At 44.6% G+C, this 22082-nt stretch overlaps 1 protein-coding gene across 1 annotated transcript in view; it reads right to left on the reverse strand.

Annotated features, from left to right (window-relative positions):
• LOC311112548 (ATP-binding cassette sub-family B member 6-like) overlaps nucleotides 1-16297 on the reverse strand; it is a 43178-nt gene extending 26881 nt beyond the window's left edge. The window contains exons 1-6 of the mRNA XM_084155684.1: nucleotides 16107-16297; nucleotides 14281-14817; nucleotides 12100-12243; nucleotides 9115-9304; nucleotides 8756-8848; nucleotides 6993-7185 (exon numbers count right to left, since the gene is read on the reverse strand). Of these exons, the coding sequence (XP_084011810.1) occupies nucleotides 6993-7185; nucleotides 8756-8848; nucleotides 9115-9304; nucleotides 12100-12243; nucleotides 14281-14805 (1145 nt within the window). The 5' untranslated portion in view covers nucleotides 14806-14817; nucleotides 16107-16297. The remainder of the gene's footprint in view (nucleotides 1-6992; nucleotides 7186-8755; nucleotides 8849-9114; nucleotides 9305-12099; nucleotides 12244-14280; nucleotides 14818-16106) is intronic.
• Between the last annotated feature and the right edge of the window lie 5785 nt (nucleotides 16298-22082).

The raw sequence follows: 22082 nt of genomic DNA on the forward strand, positions 1-22082 counted from the left end.
CATCTGCTAGCCCCGGCCCGCTAGCACACACAAACAACAGCCGTGCTTCCTGCTAGCCTGTGCTGTAGCACCAATTCGAACTGCTCTCGGACTCACATATTGCTGTTCACTGGACCTTATGATCACTCAGCTGCACAGCTGATGCCTGCTGGACTGTTCCTTTACACGGTACCCTGTCCTATTTATCTGTTTAGCCTCAGCCCAAACTTTCATCGCCATTACCAGTTGTTGCTTAGCTCTCTCGAATAACACCTGGGATTGCTTTATGCCTCTTTCCCATGTCAATATGCCTTGCCTATTGCTGTTCGAGTTAGTTCTTATTATACAATTTCACTGTAGAGTCCCAAGTCCCTCTCAAACTGCCTCAAATAGTTCCTTTGTTCCACCCCCCATACACACGGAGACCGGCTCAATCGGTGCCTCCGGTGATGCTATCTCTTTCATTGTTACCCAACGCTTAGGTTTACCTCCACTGTACTCATATCCTTCCATATCCTTGTCTGTACATAATGCTCTGAATCTATTCTACAACGCCCAGAAAACTGCCCCCTTTATTCTCTGTACCCAACGCACTAGAAGACCAGTTCTTAAAGCCTTTAGCCGTATCCTTATTCTAGTCCTCCTCTGTTCCTCTGGTGATGTAGAGGTTAACCCAGGCCCTGCAGCCCCCAGTATCACTCCTACTCCCCAGGAGCTATCATTTGTTGACTTCTGTAACCGTAAAAGCATTGGATTTTTGCATGTTAACATCAGAAGCCTCCTCCCTAAGTTTGAGTTATTCACTGCGTTAGCACACTCCGCCAACCCTGATATTCTAGCAGTGTCTGAATCCTGGCTTAGGAAGGCCACCAAGAATTCAGAAATGTCCATCCCCAACTACAACATTTTCCGTCTAGATAGAACTGCCAAAGGGGGTGGAGTTGCAATCTACTGTAGAGATAGCCTGCAGAGCTCTATCATACTATCCAGGTCTGTGCCCAAACAGTTTGAGCTTCTACTTCTAAAAATCCACCTTTCCAGAAATAAGTCTCTCACTGTTGCCGCTTGCTACAGACCCCGCTCAGCCCCCAGCTGTGCCCTGGACACCATATGTGAATTGATTGCCCCCCATCTATCCTCAGAGTTCGTACTGCTTGGTGACCTAAACTGGGATATGCTTAATACACCGGCCATCCTACAATCCAAACTAGATGCCCTCAATCACACACAAATTATCAAGGAACCTACCGGGTACAACCCTAAATCCGTAAACATGGGCACCCTTATAGATATCATCCTGACTAACTTACCCTCTAAATACACCTCCGCTGTCTTCAACCAGGATCTAAGTGATCACTGCCTTATTGCCTGCATCCGTAACAGGTCCGCGGTCAAACGACCACCCCTCATCACTGTCAAACGCTCCCTAAAACACTTTAGCGAGCAGGCCCTCCTAATTGACCTGGCCCAGGTATCCTGGATGGATATCGATCTCATTCCGTCAGTAGAGGATGCCTGGTTGTTCTTTAAAAGTGCTTACCTCTCAATCTTAAATAAGCATGCCCCATTCAAAAAATTCAGAACTAAGAACAGATATAGCCCCTGGTTCTCCTCAGACTTGACTGCCGTTGACCAGCACAAAAACATCCTGTGGCGTACGGCATTTGCATCGAATAGCCCCCGCAATATGCAACTTTTCAGGGAAGTTAGGAACCAATATACATAAGCAGTTAGGAAAGCAAAGGCTAGCTTTTTCAAACAGAAATTTGCATCCTGTAGCACTAACTCCAAAAATGTTGGGCACTTCCTCCCAGCTGCCCACTGCACTGAGGCTAGGAAACACTATCACCACTGATAAATCTACAATAATCAAGAATTTCAACAAGCATTTTGCTACGGCTGGCCATGCTTTCCACCTGGCTACCACTACCCCAGTCACCAGCTCTGCACCCTCCGCTGCAACTTGCCCCCCCCCCCCCACTTCTCCTTCACACAAATTCAGACAGCTGATGTTCTGAAAGAGCTGCAAAATCTGGATCCCTACAAATCATCTGGGCTAGACAATCTGGACCCTTTCTTTCTAAAATTAGCTGCCGAAATTGTCGCAACTCCTATTACTAGCCTGTTCAACCTCTCTTTCGTAACATCTGAGATCCCCAGAGATTGGAAAGCTGCCACGGTCATTTGACACTCTAGATCCAAACTGTTACAGACCTACAGTGGGGAAAAAAAGTATTTAGTCAGCCACCAATGGTGCAAGTTCTCCCACTTAAAAAGATGAGAGAGGCCTGTAATTTTCATCATAGGTACACGTCAACTATGACAGACAAATTGAGGAAAAAAAATCCAGAAAATCACATTGTAGGATTTTTAATGAATTTATTTGCAAATGATGGTGGAAAATAAGTATTTGGTCACCTACAAACAAGCAAGATTTCTGGCTCTCACAGACCTGTAACTTCTTCTTTAAGAGGCTCCTCTGTCCTCCACTCGTTACCTGTATTAATGGCACCTGTTTGAACTTGTTATCAGTATAAAAGACACCTGTCCACAACCTCAAACAGTCACACTCCAAACTCCACTATGGCCAAGACCAAAGAGCTGTCAAAGGACACCAGAAACAAAATTGTAGACCTGCACCAGGCTGGGAAGACTGAATCTGCAATAGGTAAGCAGCTTGGTTTGAAGAAATCAACTGTGGGAGCAATTATTAGGAAATGGAAGACATACAAGACCACTGATAATCTCCCTCGATCTGGGGCTCCACGCAAGATCTCACCCCGTGGGGTCAAAATGATCACAAGAATGGTGAGCAAAAATCCCAGAACCACACGGGGGGACCTAGTGAATGACCTGCAGAGAGCTGGGACCAAAGTAACAAAGCCTACCATCAGTAACACACTACGCCGCCAGGGACTCAAATCCTGCAGTGCCAGACGTGTCCCCCTGCTTAAGCCAGTACATGTCCAGGCCCGTCTGAAGTTTGCTAGAGTGCATTTGGATGATCCAGAAGAGGATTGGGAGAATGTCATATGGTCAGATGAAACCAAAATAGAACTTTTAGGTAAAAACTCAACTCGTCGTGTTTGGAGGACAAAGAATGCTGAGTTGCACCATACCTACTGCGAAGCATGGGGGTGGAAACATCATGCTTTGGGGCTGTTTTTCTGCAAAGGGACCAGGACGACTGATCCGTGTAAAGGAAAGAATGAATGGGGCCATGTATCATGAGATTTTGAGTGAAAACCTCCTTCCATCAGCAAGGGCATTGAAGATGAAACGTGGCTGGGTCTTTCAGCATGACAATGATCCCAAACACACCGCCCGGGCAACGAAGGAGTGGCTTCGTAAGAAGCATTTCAAGGTCCTGGAGTGGCCTAGCCAGTCTCCAGATCTCAACCCCATAGAAAATCTTTGGCGGGAGTTGAAAGTCCGTATTGCCCAGCGACAGCCCCAAAACATCACTGCTCTAGAGGAGATCTGCATGGAGGAATGGGCCAAAATACCAGCAACAGTGTGTGAAAACCTTGTGAAGACTTACAGAAAACGTTTGACCTGTGCCATTGCCAACAAAGGGTATATAAGAAAGTATTAAGAAACTTTTGTTATTGACCAAATACTTATTTTCCACCATAATTTGCAAATAAATTCATTAAAAATCCTACAATGTGATTTTCTGGATTTTTTTTCCTCATTTTCTCTGTCATAGTTGACGTGTACCTATGATGAAAATTACAGGCCTCTCTCATCTTTTTAAGTGGGAGAACTTGCACAATTGGTGGCTGACTAAATACTTTTTTTCCCCACTGTATATCCATCCTGCCCTGCCTTTCGAAAGTTTTTGAAAGCCGAGTTAACAAACAGATCACCGACCATTTCGAATCACAACATACCTTCTCCGCTATGCAATCCGGTTTCCGAGCTGGTCATGGGTGCACCTCAGCCACGCTCAAGGTCCTAAACGATATTATAACCGCGATCGATAATAGACAGTACTGTGCAGCAGTCTTCATCGACCTGGCCAAGGCTTTCGACTCTGTCAACCACCGCATTCTTATTGGCAGACTAAATAGCCTTGGTTTCTCAAATGACTGCCTCGCCTGGTTCACAAACTACTTCTCAGATAGAGTTCAATGTGTCAAATCGGAGGGCCTGTTGTCTGGACCTACGTCAGTCTCTATGGGGGTGCCACAGGGTTCAATTCTTGGGCCGACTATTTTCTCTGTGTATATCAATGATGTCGCTCTTGCTGCTGGTGATTCTCAGATCCACCTCTACGCAGACGACACCATTTTGTATACATCTGGCCCTTCATTGGACACTGTGTTAACAAACCTCCAAACGAGCTTCAATGCCATACAACACTCCTTCCGTAGCCTCCAACTGCTCTTAAACACAAGTAAAACTAAATGCATGCTCTTCAATCGAACGCTGCTGGCACCCGGCCACCCGACTAGAATCACTACTCTCGACGGGTCTGACCTAGAGTATGTGGACAACTACAAATATCTAGGTGTCTGTAAACTCTCCTTCCAGACTCACATTAAGCATCTCCAATCCAAAGTTAAATCTAGAATCGGCTTCCTATTTCGCAACAAAGCCTCCTTCACTCATGCTGCCAAACATGCCCTCGTAAAACTGACTATCCTACCGATCCTTGACTTCGGCGATGTCATTTACAAAATAGCTTCCAACACTCTACGCAGCAAATTGGATGTAGTCTATCACAGTGCCATCCGTTTTGTCACCAAAGCCCCATATACTACCCACCAATGTGACCTATACGCTCTTGTTGGCTGGTCCTCACTACATATTCGTCGCCAAACCCACTGGCTCCAGGCCATCTATAAATCACTACTAGGCAAATCCCCGCCTTATCTTAGCTCATTGGTCACCATAGCAACACCCACCCGTAGTATGCGCTCCAGCAGGTATATCTCACTGGTCATCCCCAAAGCCAACACCTCCTTTGGCTGCCATTCCTTCCAGTTCTCTGCTGCCAATGACTGGAACGAACAGCAAAAATCTCTGAAGCTGGAGACACTGATCTCCCTCACTAACTTTAAGCATCAGTTGTCAGAGCACCTTACCGATCACTGCACCTGTACACAGCCCATCTGAAATTAGCCCACACAACTACCTCATCCCCATATTGTTATTTATTTTGCTCATTTGCACCCCAGTATCTCTATTTGCACATCATCTCTTGCACATCTATCATTCCAGTGTTAATACTAATTGTAATTATTTTGCACTATGGCCTATTTATTGCCTTACCTCCATAACTTGCTACATTTGCACACACTGTATATATATTTTCTGTTGTATTTTTGACTTTATGTTTGTTTTACCCCATATGTAACTCTGTGTTGTTGTTTTTATCGCACTGCTTTGCTTTATCTTGGCCAGGTCGCAGTTGTAAATGAGAACTTGTTCTCAACTGGCTTAACTGGTTAAATAAAGGTAAAAAAAAAAAAAAAGGTTCCTGCCTTTCTAGGGAGTTTTCCTAGCCACCGTGCTTCTACATCTGCATTGCTTGCTGCTTGGGGTTTTAGGCTGGGTTTCTGTATAGCACTTTGTGACATCTGCTGACGTAAAAAGTGCTTTATAAATACATTTGATTGATTTACTTATTCCACATTTTGATGTGTTACAGCCTGAATTCAAAATTGATTAAATATATTTTGTCCTCATCCATCTACACACACACACAATACCCCATAATGACAAAGTAACATAAATAAAATATTTGCTAATTTATAGAAAATTTAATACAGAAATCTTTTTTACATAACTATTCACACCCTGAGTCAATACATGTACATGTTAGAATCACCTGTGGCAGCGATTACAGCAGTGAGTCTTTCTGGGTAAGTCTCTAAGAGCTTTGTTCACCTGGATTGTACAATATTTGCGCATTATTCTTTTAAAATTCTTCAAGATAACTAGGCCACTCAGGAACATTCAATGTCTTCTTGGTAAGCAACCCCAGTTCAGATTTTGGCTTTGTGTTTTAGGTTATTGTCCTGCTGAAAGGGGAATTCATCTCCCAGTGTCTGGTGGAAAGCAGAAAGAACCAGGTTTTCCTCTAGGATTTTGCCTGTGCTTAGCACCATTCCATTTCTTTGTATCCTAAAAAAGTCCCTAGTCCTTGCCGATTACAAGCATGCCCATAACATGATGCAGTGGCACTGTAAGAACTGTAAAGCTGCTGGGTTTTTCACGCCCAACAGTTTCCTGTGTGTATCAAGAATGGTCCACCACCCAAAGGACATCCAGCCAACTAGACACAACTGTGGGAAGCATTGGAGTCAACATGAGCCTGCATCCCTGTGGAACGCTTTCGACCCCTTGTAGAGTCCATGCCCCGACGAATTGATGCTATTCTGAGGGCAAAAGGGGGTGTTGCAACTAATCATGTTAATGTTTTGTACACTCAGTGTATATTTGTAAACAATCTTTGAGAACTAACAACCACCAGAATGAAAACTAGACAGTCAGTGAGAATAAAACATTAAAAAAATGACATTGGGCTCCCATTGATGTTGTTATAATGTTTGAGTCACTCAGATAGCATGAGAACAAAATTTTTTTTTTTGAATTGCAGGAAATTATCTTTAAAACTAACCAAAAAGAATATCTGCGGCCAAGAGGAAGGCCATTGGCCACGCCATCACCCCCCCCCAAACCGACCTTAACTTTGCCACAGCTGCTGAAAATAATCCTAGGAGAAACACTGATATCAAATACTTTTAAACACTTGAGCTGCACTTGATACAGTTAGTCTGGTACAATGGAGCATATTAAATAAATGGAATAATCCCGAAAGTGCAAAGCAAATTTAAAGCACACCTCAGACAATTTCAAGTATTTGACATATTTGACCAGTGTCTGAAAGTAATCATTAGTAATCTACCGCAGGTAGACATAAAGCGCTTTGAGCATCTGGAAAAACGCTATATAACTTCAATCAACACACACACAAACGCACAATTTATTATTAGGAGACCCACCTGAGCAGGCTGTTGATGGAGGAGGTGCCGCGGTCGATGCTACGCAGGACATCCCCGGTGCGCCGGCCCAGGTGCCAGCGCAGCGACAATGAGTGCAGGTGGCCGAACAGACGCACCTGCACCACCCGGTTGGTGTACTGCTGCACGCGGATCCACAGGAAGGAGCGCAGGTTACTGACGAAGCCGGACGCACCTAGAGAGAGAGTGAGGTACAGGAAAGAGAAGAAGAGAGAGAGGGATAATGGGGGAGGGTAAGAGTGGGGTTGGGGAGAGTAGAGAGAGGGGGGAAGGCGAAAGGGGAGCGGAGATATAGAGAGCGAGGGAACAAGAGAGATAATTAAAATAACAGTACTCAAGGAGTCCAAGGAATGGGTGTAGCAGAGAAAGACAATATGGAGGTAAAATTCCCACTCACCCAGGGCTCTAAATTATTTTTATTTTTTTAATTGGTAGCACTGGTGTTCCCAACTTTAAAAAGTTAGGAGCACCACATGAAATTTAGGAGCACCAGAAAATCCGATTTTTAAAAAATTGATTAATATACAGCCTATATTGGGCCTATATGAATTATAGCTACTTTTGAAGCACATGTTGTGCCCTATAAACTAATATGTAACACTGTAAATACATTAGTTTATTATAAAAGCTAAAACGTTGATACAAATACCTGTCATTGAAATTACAAAGTCATCTGTGGAATATTAGGTTTCTACATTGTGTAAAAGCACTATTTTCCTATTGAGAGAGAAGGGTGTAACTGCAGACCGCAATTAGGGGCGTTTTCTGATATAGGCGTTTCTTGATATCACGATGCTCACCATTGGTCCGTGGCCATTTCTTTCGCGTCGGGACAACAGTTGTTGACAACTGTAGCATTGTAGCTAAGCCTAACCCTTTTCCTAACTTTAACCTCATTCTCCTAACCTGCCACGCTAATTCACCTAACACGTTAATAATCCTAACCTGCCACGTTACTGATCCTAACCTGCCACGTCAAATGATCCTAACCTGCCAAGTTAATGATCCTAACCTGCCACGTTAATGATCCTAACCTGCTATGTAAACAAATCATATTTGTTGAGAAACCATCCGTCTCGTAACACCAGAATTGACCAATGGCAGGCACCAATGGATGTTTCCTGATATCATGGAATGACCACATCAGGAAACGCCCCAAATTGCGGTCTGCAATTACACCATATTGTTTGAGATGCATTAGATAAAACATTTTACACTGTCTCTTTAAACGGTCAGGTTTGTGATGATGAAATGCAAGATATCTGTCATTCATTCATTGCTATGTTCATTGATCTCCTGAAGAAGCTATCCCTTTTCCTTTCTTTCTGTGCCCCCAAATGTTTGGATATACTGGTCAAGTTACCAGGTTGTTAGCTAGCTAGCCAATGCAGTAACATGACTGAACAAAGTGTCAACAAATGGTTAACGCGCGAGTAGTTTTAGAACAACCCACAACATGGTTTATGAATGTAAAATGTCGTCCCAGCTTTTCACTATAGGAAGATACAAATGTTGCGCCAGTAATATGGGTCAGATCTTTTGACCTGGTTGGGCTGGAAGCAAGCAGCTTTCGCTGTAGAAATGGTGCAACAATGACGCTAACGAATCTCCACTCGCTTGTTTCACTAGGGCACTCGGAAACAACGGTACGGCGAAGCCTTATCATTACAACCAAAATAAAACTCCTAGTCGCACAGCAAAATATTATTGACAAAATTGGTCGCACTTTAGAACCCTGCACTCACCTGCCCCTCCACCTTGCAGGAACTTGAGCAAGACGTAGACACACACAGTGGTGGCCAAGGTCGTCCAGCTGCTTCCATCAGTCAGCTCATTCACTGTGAGTGTGTGAGAGAGAGAGAGAGGTTTTGAAAAGGGTTGACAGTCCCAGGTCATCTTTTCTACAGTTTTGCTGGGCAGATTATCAGATGTCAGCCACAATGATATCCTAAAAAACTTCTGAGAATGTGCAGCGCAGCACCAATAAAGACAACCTGCAACGCAACCAATAAGGCTATGACAGCAACAAGTAGGAATTTAAAAAGGCATCCAGATAAAAGCTGGATCTAGGGGAGATGTTGTGAAACAAGGGATGCTCTCTCACCGATGTTCTTGTAGTAGATGGGCACAAAGACATTGATGACCCTCTCCAGACCCAGCAGGCACAGGCAGAGGACCACCAGGCCCTGTAACAGCATGCTGCCTTTGGGCCACATGTAGGGCACCAGCAGACGCACCTTCTGCCCAAAGTCCTGCCAGGTAGACAGGGATTCCTCTGCCCCATCCAACAGAGGCTGGGGTACAGATAAGAGATATTAGGGGTTATTATGGGCATACATATGCAGACCTACTGTAGAGGCATGTCGTGAACTTAATAAATATAGACAGACAGTATAGACTCATTACAAACTACTGTACGTTACACACCCAATCACACTGAAAAGATATATATTGGATATTGTACACACATAAACAACAACAAAAAAGGTTGTGGCCGGGGACTTTAATGCAGGCAAACTTAAATTGGTTTTAGCTCATTTCTACCAGCATGTCACATGTGCAACCAGAGGGGAAAAAACTCTAGACCACCTTTATTTCACACACAGAGATGCGTACAAAGCTCTCCCTCAATTTGGCAAATCTGACCATAATTCTATCCTCCTGATTCCTGCTTACAAGCAAAAACTAAAGCAGGTAGTACCAGTGACTTGCTCAATACGGAAGTGGTCAGATGACGTGGATGCTAAGCTACAGGACTGTTTTGCTAGCACAGACTGGAATATGTTCCGGGATTCATCCAATGGCATTGAGGAGTATATCACCTCCGTCACTGGCTTCATCAACAAGTGCATCGATGATGTCGTCCCCACAGTGACCGTACGTACATATCCCAACCAGAAGCCATGGAGTTGCCGCTTTCAAGGAGCGGGACACTAATCCGGACGTTTATAAGAAATCCTGCAATGACCTCAGACAAACCATCAAACAGGCAAAGCGTCAATACAGGACTAAGATTGAATCCTACCTTACCAGCTCTGATGCTCGTCGGATGTGGCAGGGCTTGCAAACTATTACAGACTACAAAGGGAAACCCAGCCGCGAGCTGCCCAGTGACGCGAGCCTAACAGACAGGCGAAATGCCTTTTATGCTCGCTTCGAGGCAAGCAACACTGAAGCAGGCATGAGAGCACCAGCTGTTCCGGATGACTGTGAGATCACTCTCTCCGTAGCCGATGTGAGCAAGACCTTTAAACAGGTCAACATTCACAAGGCCGTGGGGCCAGACAGATTACCAGGATGTGTACTCAGAGCATGCGCGGACCAACTGGCAAGTGTCTTCACAGACATTTTCAACCTCTCCCTGACCGAGTCTGTAATACCTACATGTTTCAAGCGGACCACCATAGTCCCTGTGCCCAAGAACTTCAAGGTAACCTGCCTAAATGACTACCGCCCAGTAGCACTCACGTCGGTAGCCATGAAGTGCTTTGAAAGGCTGGTCATGGCTCACATCAACACCATCATCCCAGAAACCCTAGACCCACTCCAATTCGCATACCGCCCCAACAGATCCACAGATGATGCAATCTCAATTGCACTCCACACTTTCCCACCTGGACAAAAGGAACACCTATGTGAGAATGCTGTTCATTGACTACAGCTCAGCGTTCAACACCACAGTGCCCACAAAGCTCATCACTAAGCTAAGGACCCTGGGACAAAACACCTCCCTCTGCAACTGGATCCTGGACTTCCTGATGGGCTGCCCCCAGGTGGTAAGGGTAGGCAACAACACATCTGCCACGCTGATCCTCAACACGGGGGCCCCTCAGGGGTGCGTGCTTAGTCCCCTCCTGTACTCCCTGTTCACCCACGACTATGTGGCCAAGCACGACTCCATCATTACGTTTTCTGACGACACAACGGTGGTAGGCCTGATCACCGACAACGATGAGACAGCCTATAGGGAGGAGGTCAGAGACCTGGCAGTGTGGTGCCAGGACAACAACCTCTCCCTCAACGTGAGCAAGACAAAGGAGCTGATCGTGGACTACAGGAAAAGGAGGGCCGAACACGCCCTCATTCACATCGACAGGGCTGTGGTGGAGCGGGTCGAGAGCTTCAAGTTCCTTGGTGTCCACATCACCAACAAACTAACATGGTCCAAACACACCAAGACAGTCGTGAAGAGTGCATGACAATGCCTATTCCCCCTCAGGAGACTGAAAAGATTTGGCAGTGGTCCCCAGAATCTTAAACATTTCTACAGCTGCACCATTGAGAGCATCCTGACCGGTTGCATCGCCGCCTGGTATGACAACTGCTCGGCATCCGACCGTAAAGTGCTACAGAGGGTAGTGCATACGGCCCAGTTCATCACTGGGGCCAAGCTTCCTGCCATCCAGGACTTCTATACTATGCAAGTGTCAGAAGGCCCAAAAAAAACTCCAGTCACCCAAGTCATAGACTGTTCTCTCTGCTACCGCACGGCAAGCGGTACCGGAGAGCCAAGTCTAGGTCCAAAAGGCTCCTTAACAGCTTCTACCCCACAGTCATAAGACTTCTGAACAATTAATCAAATGGCTACCCGGACTATTTGCATTTTATTTTTTTTACACTGAGGCTACTCGCTGTTTATTATTTATGAATAGTCACTTTACCCATACCTACATGTACATATTACCTCAATTACATTTACATTTTAGTCATTTAGCAGACGCTCTTATCCAGAGCGACTTACAGTTAGTGAGTGCATACATATTTTCATACTGGCCCCCCGTGGGAAACGAACCCACAACCCTGGCGTTACAAGCGCCATGCTCTACCAACTGAGCTACACGAGCTACTCGACTAACCTGTACCCACACACATTGACTCGGTACTGGTACCCCCTGTATTTAGCCTCGTTATTGTTATGTTATTATGTTACTTTTTAAAACATTAGTCTATTTAGTAAATATTTCTATATAACAATTTTTTCTTAAAACGGCATTGTTGGTTAAGGGCTTGTAAGTAAGCATTTCACGGTAAGGTCTACACCTGTTGTATGTGACAAATTACATATTATTTGATTTGATTACTAGGTTACCTGGCCAGTGCTGCCCTCCACGTCACGTTCGTCCTCGTTGATCAGGAGCATGTACGGTCTCCGTGGTAATCCCGGAGCCTTCAGGCCCAGGAAGAAGAGTGTTCCCGTGCCGACGTAGCGCATCAACCAAAGAGAAAATTCCACCTGAGGTAATGAATGAAAAATGCTAAGTCATGGGACACTAAAGTCAAATCTGCAGTTTTGGTAAAAAGCTGAGGGAATGGCCTGGTGAAATGGAACCACTCTCAAATACATAGACAGAGCAATGGATTCAAGGACTGACCATCCATCATATCAAAATTATAGCTTTAACCATGTTTTGAGGCTATACACTGTTTGTTTACATTTACAATGTTTATATTAAAGTAAAACAAGCTTATATTTTGGGTTGTGATGGGGTGTGACAGTTGAACTAAGCTCTTGAGGTATTTATAAGTTATAATCTTCAATAATCAATGGGTATATATCATTAGTCCAAAAATTGATGTAGCAATTGCAGATTGACTCTTTAAAGGAATACTACACTCATAAACTATATTTTAGTATGTTGTCCACTGTTAATTCAATTCCAATGGGACTCTTAATACAAGCCCATCACAATCCCAAATGGTGCATGTCAGCAGTCAAAATGTTTGTTTTTTTTTGAGTGTAGTATCCCTGCTGACTGACAAGCATAACTGCATAAAACACAGAAAAACCATATTTCAATACTTCATTCAACACATAACATTTGTCTTACATTTTCATTTGAGTAATTTAGCAGACTCTCTTATCCAGAGTGATTTACATGGTTAAGTGCCTTGCTCAAGGGCACATTGACAGATTTTTCACCTAGTCTGCTCTGGGATTCAAACTAGCGACCTTTCGGTTACTGGTCCAACGCTCTTAAACGGTGGTCTACCTGCTGCCCCAACTTCAATGTGAGGCCGAGGCTATCATTCAAAAAGTCATTTACTCAGGAGTTGTTGGATCATTCAGGATTGGAGGAGAGGTGAGTCAGTGGTTACAGTCAGACTAACTGTACAAAGTAAACTACTGTACACATTATGACACAAAGTAACCAGTGGACTGTGTCATATACTTTGTGGTATAACAACCCATTGGAAGAGCTAAGATGGTGAAAGCTTGGTAAAAAGCTAATGAAGATGCATTCAGAACGCATTAGTTGAATACAACTGGGAGACATACTAAACAGCCATACCTCAAGACTTGTACAACCTAAAGTCATGCTGAGTGGGACGACCAATGACAGCCACTGGGAGGGGCTAAGAAAAGGCGTGATCTGATTGGTTACAAAATGTATATTTGGGGGGCGTGGCCAGAGGGATGTAGACGGCAAGATGGGGCAATGACTCAGCACTTCTAGAGTTACTCAAAGCTGACTAATGATCATGGCTCCTCCCCCTTCCACTGCTGTGTCATGGTTGGAATGCCAGTTTCTATTTTAGCAGTCTTCTTGTGAGAAACTGCTTTGTAATATATTTTTTTTTTTTTACAATCACAACAGTCATGACGAAATGGGATTTAGAGGTTATTAAGTAGGTACTTAGGGTTGATAAGAAACATTAAACCTAGCCTATGTGTCCAATTTACACAGATACAGTATCACACCCTATGAGTAGACTGAGGTTGTTAAAACATTGACATATAATGTTACTGGCTTTTAGCATTAAACGTAACATTGCGTTTCAACGCTCCATTACACAAGTGTAGTAGTGGGCTTTCTTAAAAGTAAGTCAATCTACTCATAGTGTGTGATACTGTATCTGTGTAAATGGGACAAATAGGCTTGGTGAAACAACCGCGATGAAACTAGGGAGTGGGATGGCACTTCTTCCTCACTTAAGTTTGAGCTGTGGGGGTTCATTCAAAGAGGTGAAACGTTTGAAGTGATGCAGATAGAAACGCAAGGAACAGATCTAGCACCATTTCCAACTTAACCTGACAAACATGTTTATTCTACACCAATACATTTTTATCTGACGGTCCTCTAACGCTATACCCTCCTGAACAGACCCCAGTGCCACGTTCAATAGGTTGTGGAACATTCAGATATAAATACATTATGTAGAACAGACGTGTCTATTTGAGTGATATGTAGAGTGAGGAATCACGTCAGCTCTATTGGGGACATTCTACAATGTTACACCCTCCTCAACAATACCCCTGGTCCTATCTCACTTGCTGCTGTGTGTTCTCCAGGCCCCACCACCAGTAAGGGCTTGCCCAGGAGACGAAGGCCAGGTTCTCCGCCGAAAATGCCACAGCCCAGAAGAGCAGCAGCACCGTGCTGTGGCCCCGCGTCCGGTCCCTCACCAGAACCCTCCTCCTCTCCAGCCTTAGCAGGGCCACGGCCCAGACCCAGCCCAGCATGGACAGGCAGCCGTACAGCACCACGTAGCCAGGGAGTTCCCCTACCCCGCCTCCACCAGTCGCCCTCCACACCAGCCCCCCCAGGAACTGCAGCAGGAGGAGCAGGGAGACTGCCAGTTGGAGGCCATAGAGGCGCGAGCGCGGTATGAACTTGGGCTCCATCTCGGTGCCGTAGCGGCGGTAGCAGACGCAGTGGAAGGTGCCGAAGAAGAAGGAGAGGGTAAGCAGGACGGTGGGCACCAGGGTGAAGTAGAAGCAGGGTGAGATGCCGCCCTCCAGCCAGGCTTCGGAGATGGAAGCGCTGGCCTCACAGTAGCTTTGCACTGCCACCATGGTGGCTGGGAGCTGGGGAGACAGGGAGGGGGAAAGAGAGTACTCACTATTACAGACATATTCCTACCACATTAGGCCTACACATAGGGCTCAAGATCATCAGCCTGGTCCACATGGATGTTAAGAGATTTTAAAACGGCAGGACAGGCAAAGGAAATCATACAGTAGACTGCATGAAATTAGTTTTCAAAAATACATTCTGCACAGTATTTTCAGATTTGCACCGGACCTTATTTGTGTCCTATTATAAACTGCTATTCATGATGACATTCAACTAGTCTAACTTCTTCCATTGATAACTACACCAGCAGCGATCAAAAGTGAAGTTAGTCAACACAATGAACACGTGTTCATTATTTTGCAGGACAAACATGCTACCCTACGTATCAGGCTCAAGAGTTTATTGAATCTCCTTGAGGTGTATGTGTTGTACTATGAAGCAAAACACAACAAGCATCTCTTCCTAGTCTATAATCATTCAACAGACTTGAATAGGCCTAAGAGATCCAGGCCAGCCCTGCTATATCGGGCTGTGAACTTTAGGATATGGTTAGTGCTTCAGTCATGGCTCCTAACAGCACCCCAGCCAGTCAGGCGAATCCATAACCCATAGTGTCATCTGGGGTGGGCAGTGGACCACTTATAATTCAGTCAAGGCACTTAAGACACTAAAGACAACCAAAACACATCACATTTCATCAACTGATATTCATTAAAAATATCACACCAGCATTAGGTTACAGTGAAATGCCGACACATGTCTAATGTACCATGGAGTAGCTTGGCATGTTGGAACGAAGCCCTCACAAGCTCACAAGTTCAGAGAGAGGTCAGACTGCACGTTGTAATTTCAACCAATAAAATGATTCATTTGGATGTATATGATCTTAATTAAAGAACAACTGTACCTTATTATCATAACTCCCCAAAAACTATTAACCGCTAACGTTATTACTCCATTGTTTATGTTTTCGTTGTCATATGATATAGAACTTTGTAAACAAATGATTCAGATGATGTTTTACAAAAAAGTTGTTGCTCTCATGGAATTTCATGAGCACTACAAATATTATCATAGGAATCAAGACGCATTTGCCCCAGTGGAATTGTTTAGACTATGTGTTTATTGGTGGCCCACTCTTTGACAGACAGAGCCTATTTAAACAACGTGGCAACGACGACGACAGAGCGTCAGGCTAACCTTAGCAGTAAAGTTTTTCTCTAGCTACCATTTGTGGAGTAATCTATCTGACCTATCAAGATAGCTAGCTAAGATCTGTTGCTGTCATTACAACACTCACCTTCTCAGGACAAACTGGTGCTGGAAAGCGATTTAGTGAATTGAAGCACCCAACAAATAAACCGTTTTACGCGAAGAGATATTAGAAGTCGATGCCTCCAAAAATAACAATAATGCTCATCTTGTTGTATCAACTTGTAAATTGTCCTTATTCTTCTTGCGGCATGCATGTAGCGAAGTAATCCATGACTCGGCAATCGACACTTTCTTACAAAAGACTACTGCCTGAACCGGGTCCTAGCGCACCCATGTCTCACACGCATGTTCAAACTAATGTTATGCAATCTCATATATGGCCAGTAGATGACAGTATATACAAAGACATCATACCTCACACCAAAATGCCATCTGAACGCTGGGTCTCATCATACAGTCAGTCAGTATACCAACATCTTAGCTACAGAAGATTACAATGGATGAGAAAATACATGTGGCCTCCCGAGTGGCGCAGCGTTCTAAGGCACTGCATCACAGTGCTTGTAATGCATTGAAATTGCTACTCCTCAGACTGTGTTATAACCAGCAGTGACAGGGAGTCCCATAGGGCGGAGCACAATTGGCCCAGAGTCGTCCCGGTTTGGCAGGTGGGGCTTTTCTTGGCTCATCGCACTCTAGCGTCTCCTTGTGGTAGGCCGAGCACCTGCTGACTTCGGTCGTAAGTTGAACAGTGTCTCCTCCGACACGTTGGTGCAGCTGGCTTCCGGGTTAAGCTTGCGGGTGTTAAGAAGTGCGGTTAGGCAGGTCATGTTTCGGAGGACTCATGACTCGACCTTCGTCTCTCCCGAGCCCATTTGGGAGTTGCAACGATGAGACAAGATCGCAATTGGATATCACTAAATTGGGGGGGGAAAAAGGGGGTAAAATACACAAAATAACAAACTAAAAAAATACATTTGATCATTCCTACAAGTCCTATCAAAATGAGGAGTAGCAATTTCAATGCATTACAAATCAAATTGTATTTGTCATATGCTTTGTAAACAACATGTGCAGACAAACAGCGAAATGTTTACTTACGGCCCCTCCCAACAATGCAGAGAGAAGGAAAATAGAGAAATAATATAAAAGTAATAATAAATAGACAATGAGTAGCGATAACTTGGCTATATACTGTACACAGGGTACCAGTACTGAATTGATGTGCAGGGGCACGAGGTAATTGAGATATATATGTACATATAACTAGGAATAAAGTGACTAGTCAACAGGACAGATAATAAACAGTAGAAGCAGCGTATGTGATGAGTCAAAAAAGTGAGTTAAAAAGGGTCAATGCAGATAGTCCGGGTAGCTATTTTAAAAACTATTTAACTAACTATGTAGCATCCTTATGGCTTGGGGTAGAAGCTGTTCAGGGTCTTGTTGGTTCTAGACTTAGTGCATCGGTACTGCTTACCATGCGGTAGCAGAGAGAACAGTCTATGACTTGGGTGTCTGGAGTCTTTGCAAATTTTTAGGGCCTTCCTCTGACTCCGCCTGGTATAGAGGAACTGGATGGCAGGGAGCTCGGCCTACCCTCTGTAGCGCCTTGCGGTCGGATGCCAAGCAGTTGTCATACCAAGCAATGATGTAGCCATTCAAGATGCTCTCAATTGAGGATCTGAGGGCCCATGACAAATCTTTTCAGCCTCCTGAGGGCGAAGAGGTGTTGTCGTGCCCTCTTCACGACTGTGTTGGTGTGTATGGACCATGATAGATCCTTAGTGATGTGGACATCGAGGAACTTGAAGCTCTCGACCCGCTCCACTACAGTCCCTTCGATGTGAATGGGGGCGTGTTCGGCCCTCCTTTTCCTGTAGTCCACAATCAGCTCCTTTGTCTTGCTCACGTTGAGGGAGAGGTTGTTGTCCTGGCACCACACTGCCAGGGCTCTGACCTCCTCCCTATAAGCGGTCTCATCGTCATCGGTGATCAGCTCTCTTAATGATGGTGTTTGAGTTGTGCACGGCCACGCAGTCGTGGGTGAACAGGGAGTGCAGGAAAGGACTAAGCCACACCCCTGAGTGGCCCCAGTGTTGAGGATCAGCGTGGCAGATGTGTTGTTGCCTACCCTCACCACCTGGGGGCGGCCCGTCAGGAAGTCTAGGATCTAGATGCAGAGGGAGGTGTTCAGTCCCAGGGTCCTTACCTTAGTGATGAACTTGTAGGGCATTGTGGTATTGAACGCTGAGCTGTAGTCAATGATAAGCATTCTCACATAGGTGTTCCTCTTGTCCAGGTGGGAGAGGGTAGTGTGGATCTGTTCGGGCGGTATGCGAACTGGAGTGGGTCCAGGGTGTCTAGCATGGTGGTGTTGATGTGTGCCATGACCAGCCTTTCAAAGCCTTTTTATGAATACAGATGTGAGTACTAGTTACAGCGCTGTGAAAAAGTATTTGCCCACTTTCTAATTTTCCTTACTTTTGCATATTTTTTATACTGAATATTATCAGATCTTCAACCAAAACCTAGTATTAGATAAAGGAGAGCTGAGTTAACAAAGAACAACAATTACATACATATTTCATTTATTTCATGAACAAAGTCATGCAACACCCAATGCCCCTGTGTGAAAAAGTAATTGCCCCCTTACACTCAGTAACTGGTTGTGCCACCTTTAGCTGCAATGACTCCAACCAAACGCTTCCTGTAGTTGTTGATCAGTCTCTCACGTCGCTGTGGAGGAATTTTGACCCACTCTTCCATGCAGAAATGCTTTAACACAGTAACATTTGTGGGTTTGGTTTTTCACCAGGCATAATGGGACCCATGTCGTCCAGAAAGTTATACGTTTGACTCATCTGTCCATAGAACATTCTTCCAAGACTCTTGATGATCATCCAGGTGCTTCCAGGTACTTTTTGGCAAACTTGAGTCAACTTTTTGGACGAGATGGGTCCCACTATGTCTTGCGAAAACCAAACACTGAATTCCACGGAAGAACCTCATACCAACGGCAAGCATGGTGGTGATAATGTGATGGTTTGGGGATGCTTTGCTGCCTAAGGACCTGGACGACTTGCCTGAATTCTGTTCTGTATCAGAGAATTATACCGGAGAATGTCAGCCATCCGTCTGTGAGCTGAAGCTGAAGCGCAGCTAGGTCATGCAGCAAGACAATGATCCAAAACACACAATCAAGTCTATATAGGCCTCTTGTAGCTCAGTTGGTAGAGCATGGCGCTTGCAACGCCAGGGTTGTGGGTTCGATTCCCACGGGGGTCCAGTATGAAAAATGTATGCACTCATTAACTGTAAGTCGCTCTGGATAAGAGCGTCTGCTAAATGACGTAAATATATGAAAATAGTTAAAAAGCAACAAATTTGAAGTTTTGGAACGACCTAGTCAAAGTTAAAATGAGTAGTTCATGCTTGACAACCCACAAATGTCACTGAGTTAAAGCAGTTCTGCATGCAAGAGTGGGCCAAAATTCCTCCACAGCGATGTGAGAGACTGATCAACAACTACAGGAAGCATTTGGTTGCAGTCATTGCAGCTAATGGTGGCACAACCAGTTATTGAGTGTAAGGGCAATTACTTTTTCACACAGGGGAATTGGGTGTTGCATAACTTTGTTAATTAAATAAATAAATAAAGTATACTTTTTGTGGGTTATTTGTAAACTCAGGTTCCCTGTATCTAATATTTGGTTTTGTTTGAAGATCTGATAACATTCAGTATGAAAAATATGCAAAAATAAAGAAAATCAGAAAAGGGGCAAATACTTTTCACGACACTGTATTTAGACAGGTTACCTTGGCATTCTTGGGCACAGGGACTATGGTGGTTTGCTTGAAACATGTAGGTATTACAGGGTCAGGGAGAGGTTGAAAATGTCAGTGAAGACACTTGCCAGCTGGTCAGCGCATGCTCTGAGTACGTGTCCTGGTAATCGTTCTAAATGTTAACCTGTTGAAAGGTCTTACTCACATCGGCTACAGAGAGCACGATCACGCAGTCATCTGGAACAGCTGGTGCTCTTATGCATGGTTCAGTGTTGCTTGCCTCGAAGCGAGCATAGAAGGCATTTAGCTCGTCTGGTAGGCTTGCGTCAATGGGCAGCTGGTGGCTTGTTTTACCTTTGTAATCTGTGATAGTTTGCATGCACTGCCAAATCCGACGAGCGTCAGAGCCAGCGTAATAGGATTCGATCTTAGTCCTGTATTGACGCTTTGCCTGTTTGATGGGATTTCTTATAAGCATCCAGGTGAGTGTCCTGCTCCTTGAAAGCAGCAGCTCTAGCCTTTAGCTCAGTGCGGATGTTGCCTGTAATCCATGGCTTCTGGTTGGGATAAGTACGTACGGTCAGTGTGGGGATGACGTCGTTGATGCACTTATTAATGAAGCCAGTGACTGATGTGGTAAACTCCTCAATGCCATCGGATAAATCCCGGAACATATTCCAGTCTGTGCTAGCGAAACAGTCATGTAGCTTAGCATCTTCATCAGACCACTTCCGTATTGAGCTGGTACTTCCTATTCAGATTTGCAAAATGGAGGGCGAGGGAGAGCTTTGTATGCGTTTTTGTGTGTGGAGTAAAGGTGATGTAGAGTTTTTTCACCTCTAGTTGCACAGGTGACATGCTGGTGTAAATAAGATAAGACAGATTTCAGTATTCCTGCATTACAATCACCGGCACTAGGAGCGTCGCCTCTGGATGAGCATTTTCTTGTTTGCTTATGGCCCTTTACAGCTAGTTGAGTGCGGTCTTAGTGCCAGCATCGGTTTGTGGTGGTAAATAGACAGCTACGAAAATAGTATGGTCTACACGGGCCCGTGTAGCTCAGTTGGTAGAGCATGGCGCTTGCAACACCAGGGTTGTGGGTTCGTTTCCCACCGGGGGCCAGTATGAAAATGTATGCACTCACTGACTGTAAGTCGCTCTGGACAAGAGCATCTGCTAAATGACTAAAATGTAAAAAATGTACAGGTTAGCATGAGGTATTCTAACTCAGGTGAGCAGAACCTCGAGAGATCGCACACCAGCTGTTGTTAACATAGACACACACCTCCCCCTTGAGCTTACCCAACACTGCTGTTCTGTCCTGCCGATGCATAGAAAAACCAGCCAGATATTATCCATGTCCTTGTTCAGCCACGAGTCCGAGAAACATAGGACAATATAGTTCTTCAGGTCCCGTTGATAGGATAGTCTTGAACGGAGTTTGTTCTCCAGAGATTATACCTTTGCCAATAGAATGTAGAGGCGGTTTATGTACTCGCCGACGTCGTTTCGTCAGGATGCCTGCATGTCGGCCTCTCATGCACCTGAAAAAGAAAAGGAAAGCCGCACACTCTAGGAGCTCAGATGCAATAATTGAATATCCTAATAACCAACGTCTTCATCAGAGTATAATCATTTATTTCGCCTTTATATGGCCTCTCTTGCACCGTCTTTATATTTTGCTAGTCTTGGGAATTGGGGCCTGGTCAGGGGTGAGCAGTATGTCCTGCCCCTCCGACTCATTTAAGTAGAAATCTTCATCCAAATCGAGGTTAGTGATCGCTGTTCTGGTGTCCAGAAGCTATTTTCGGTCATAGGAAACGATGTCGGAAACATTATGTACCAAAAAAGTTACAATCAGCACAAACCCCCCCACAAAATAGCAGAATTGGTCAGGAGCCCGTAAAACGGCAGCTATCCATTGCAGTGCCATTCTTTCAATCACATGTTCATAATATAGCTGTGGTCTACATGTAAAAATAAATCTACATCTATATCAGGGGTTTCAATTCAATACATAGGCTAATGTGTCGGAGAGATCGGAAAATCTTTCAAACCAATTCAACTAGCATCCACATGACACATGAAGCATGCAACCTTGCAAACATTACAATCTTATCAGATTTAGCTAATCATCTGAATGAAACTCTTTGATTGGGAAACATAGGCCAACATTTCACATCTTTCATGTCTCTGCTCTGCAAAAATTAACGTTGTTGTGATTCAGAGACACCTCACCCAAAACATTAAAAATGAACTATTTACATACATT

This window comes from Coregonus lavaretus (assembly GCF_964263955.1).
Source record: "Coregonus lavaretus genome assembly, chromosome: 38".
Lineage (NCBI taxonomy): Eukaryota > Metazoa > Chordata > Actinopteri > Salmoniformes > Salmonidae > Coregonus > Coregonus lavaretus.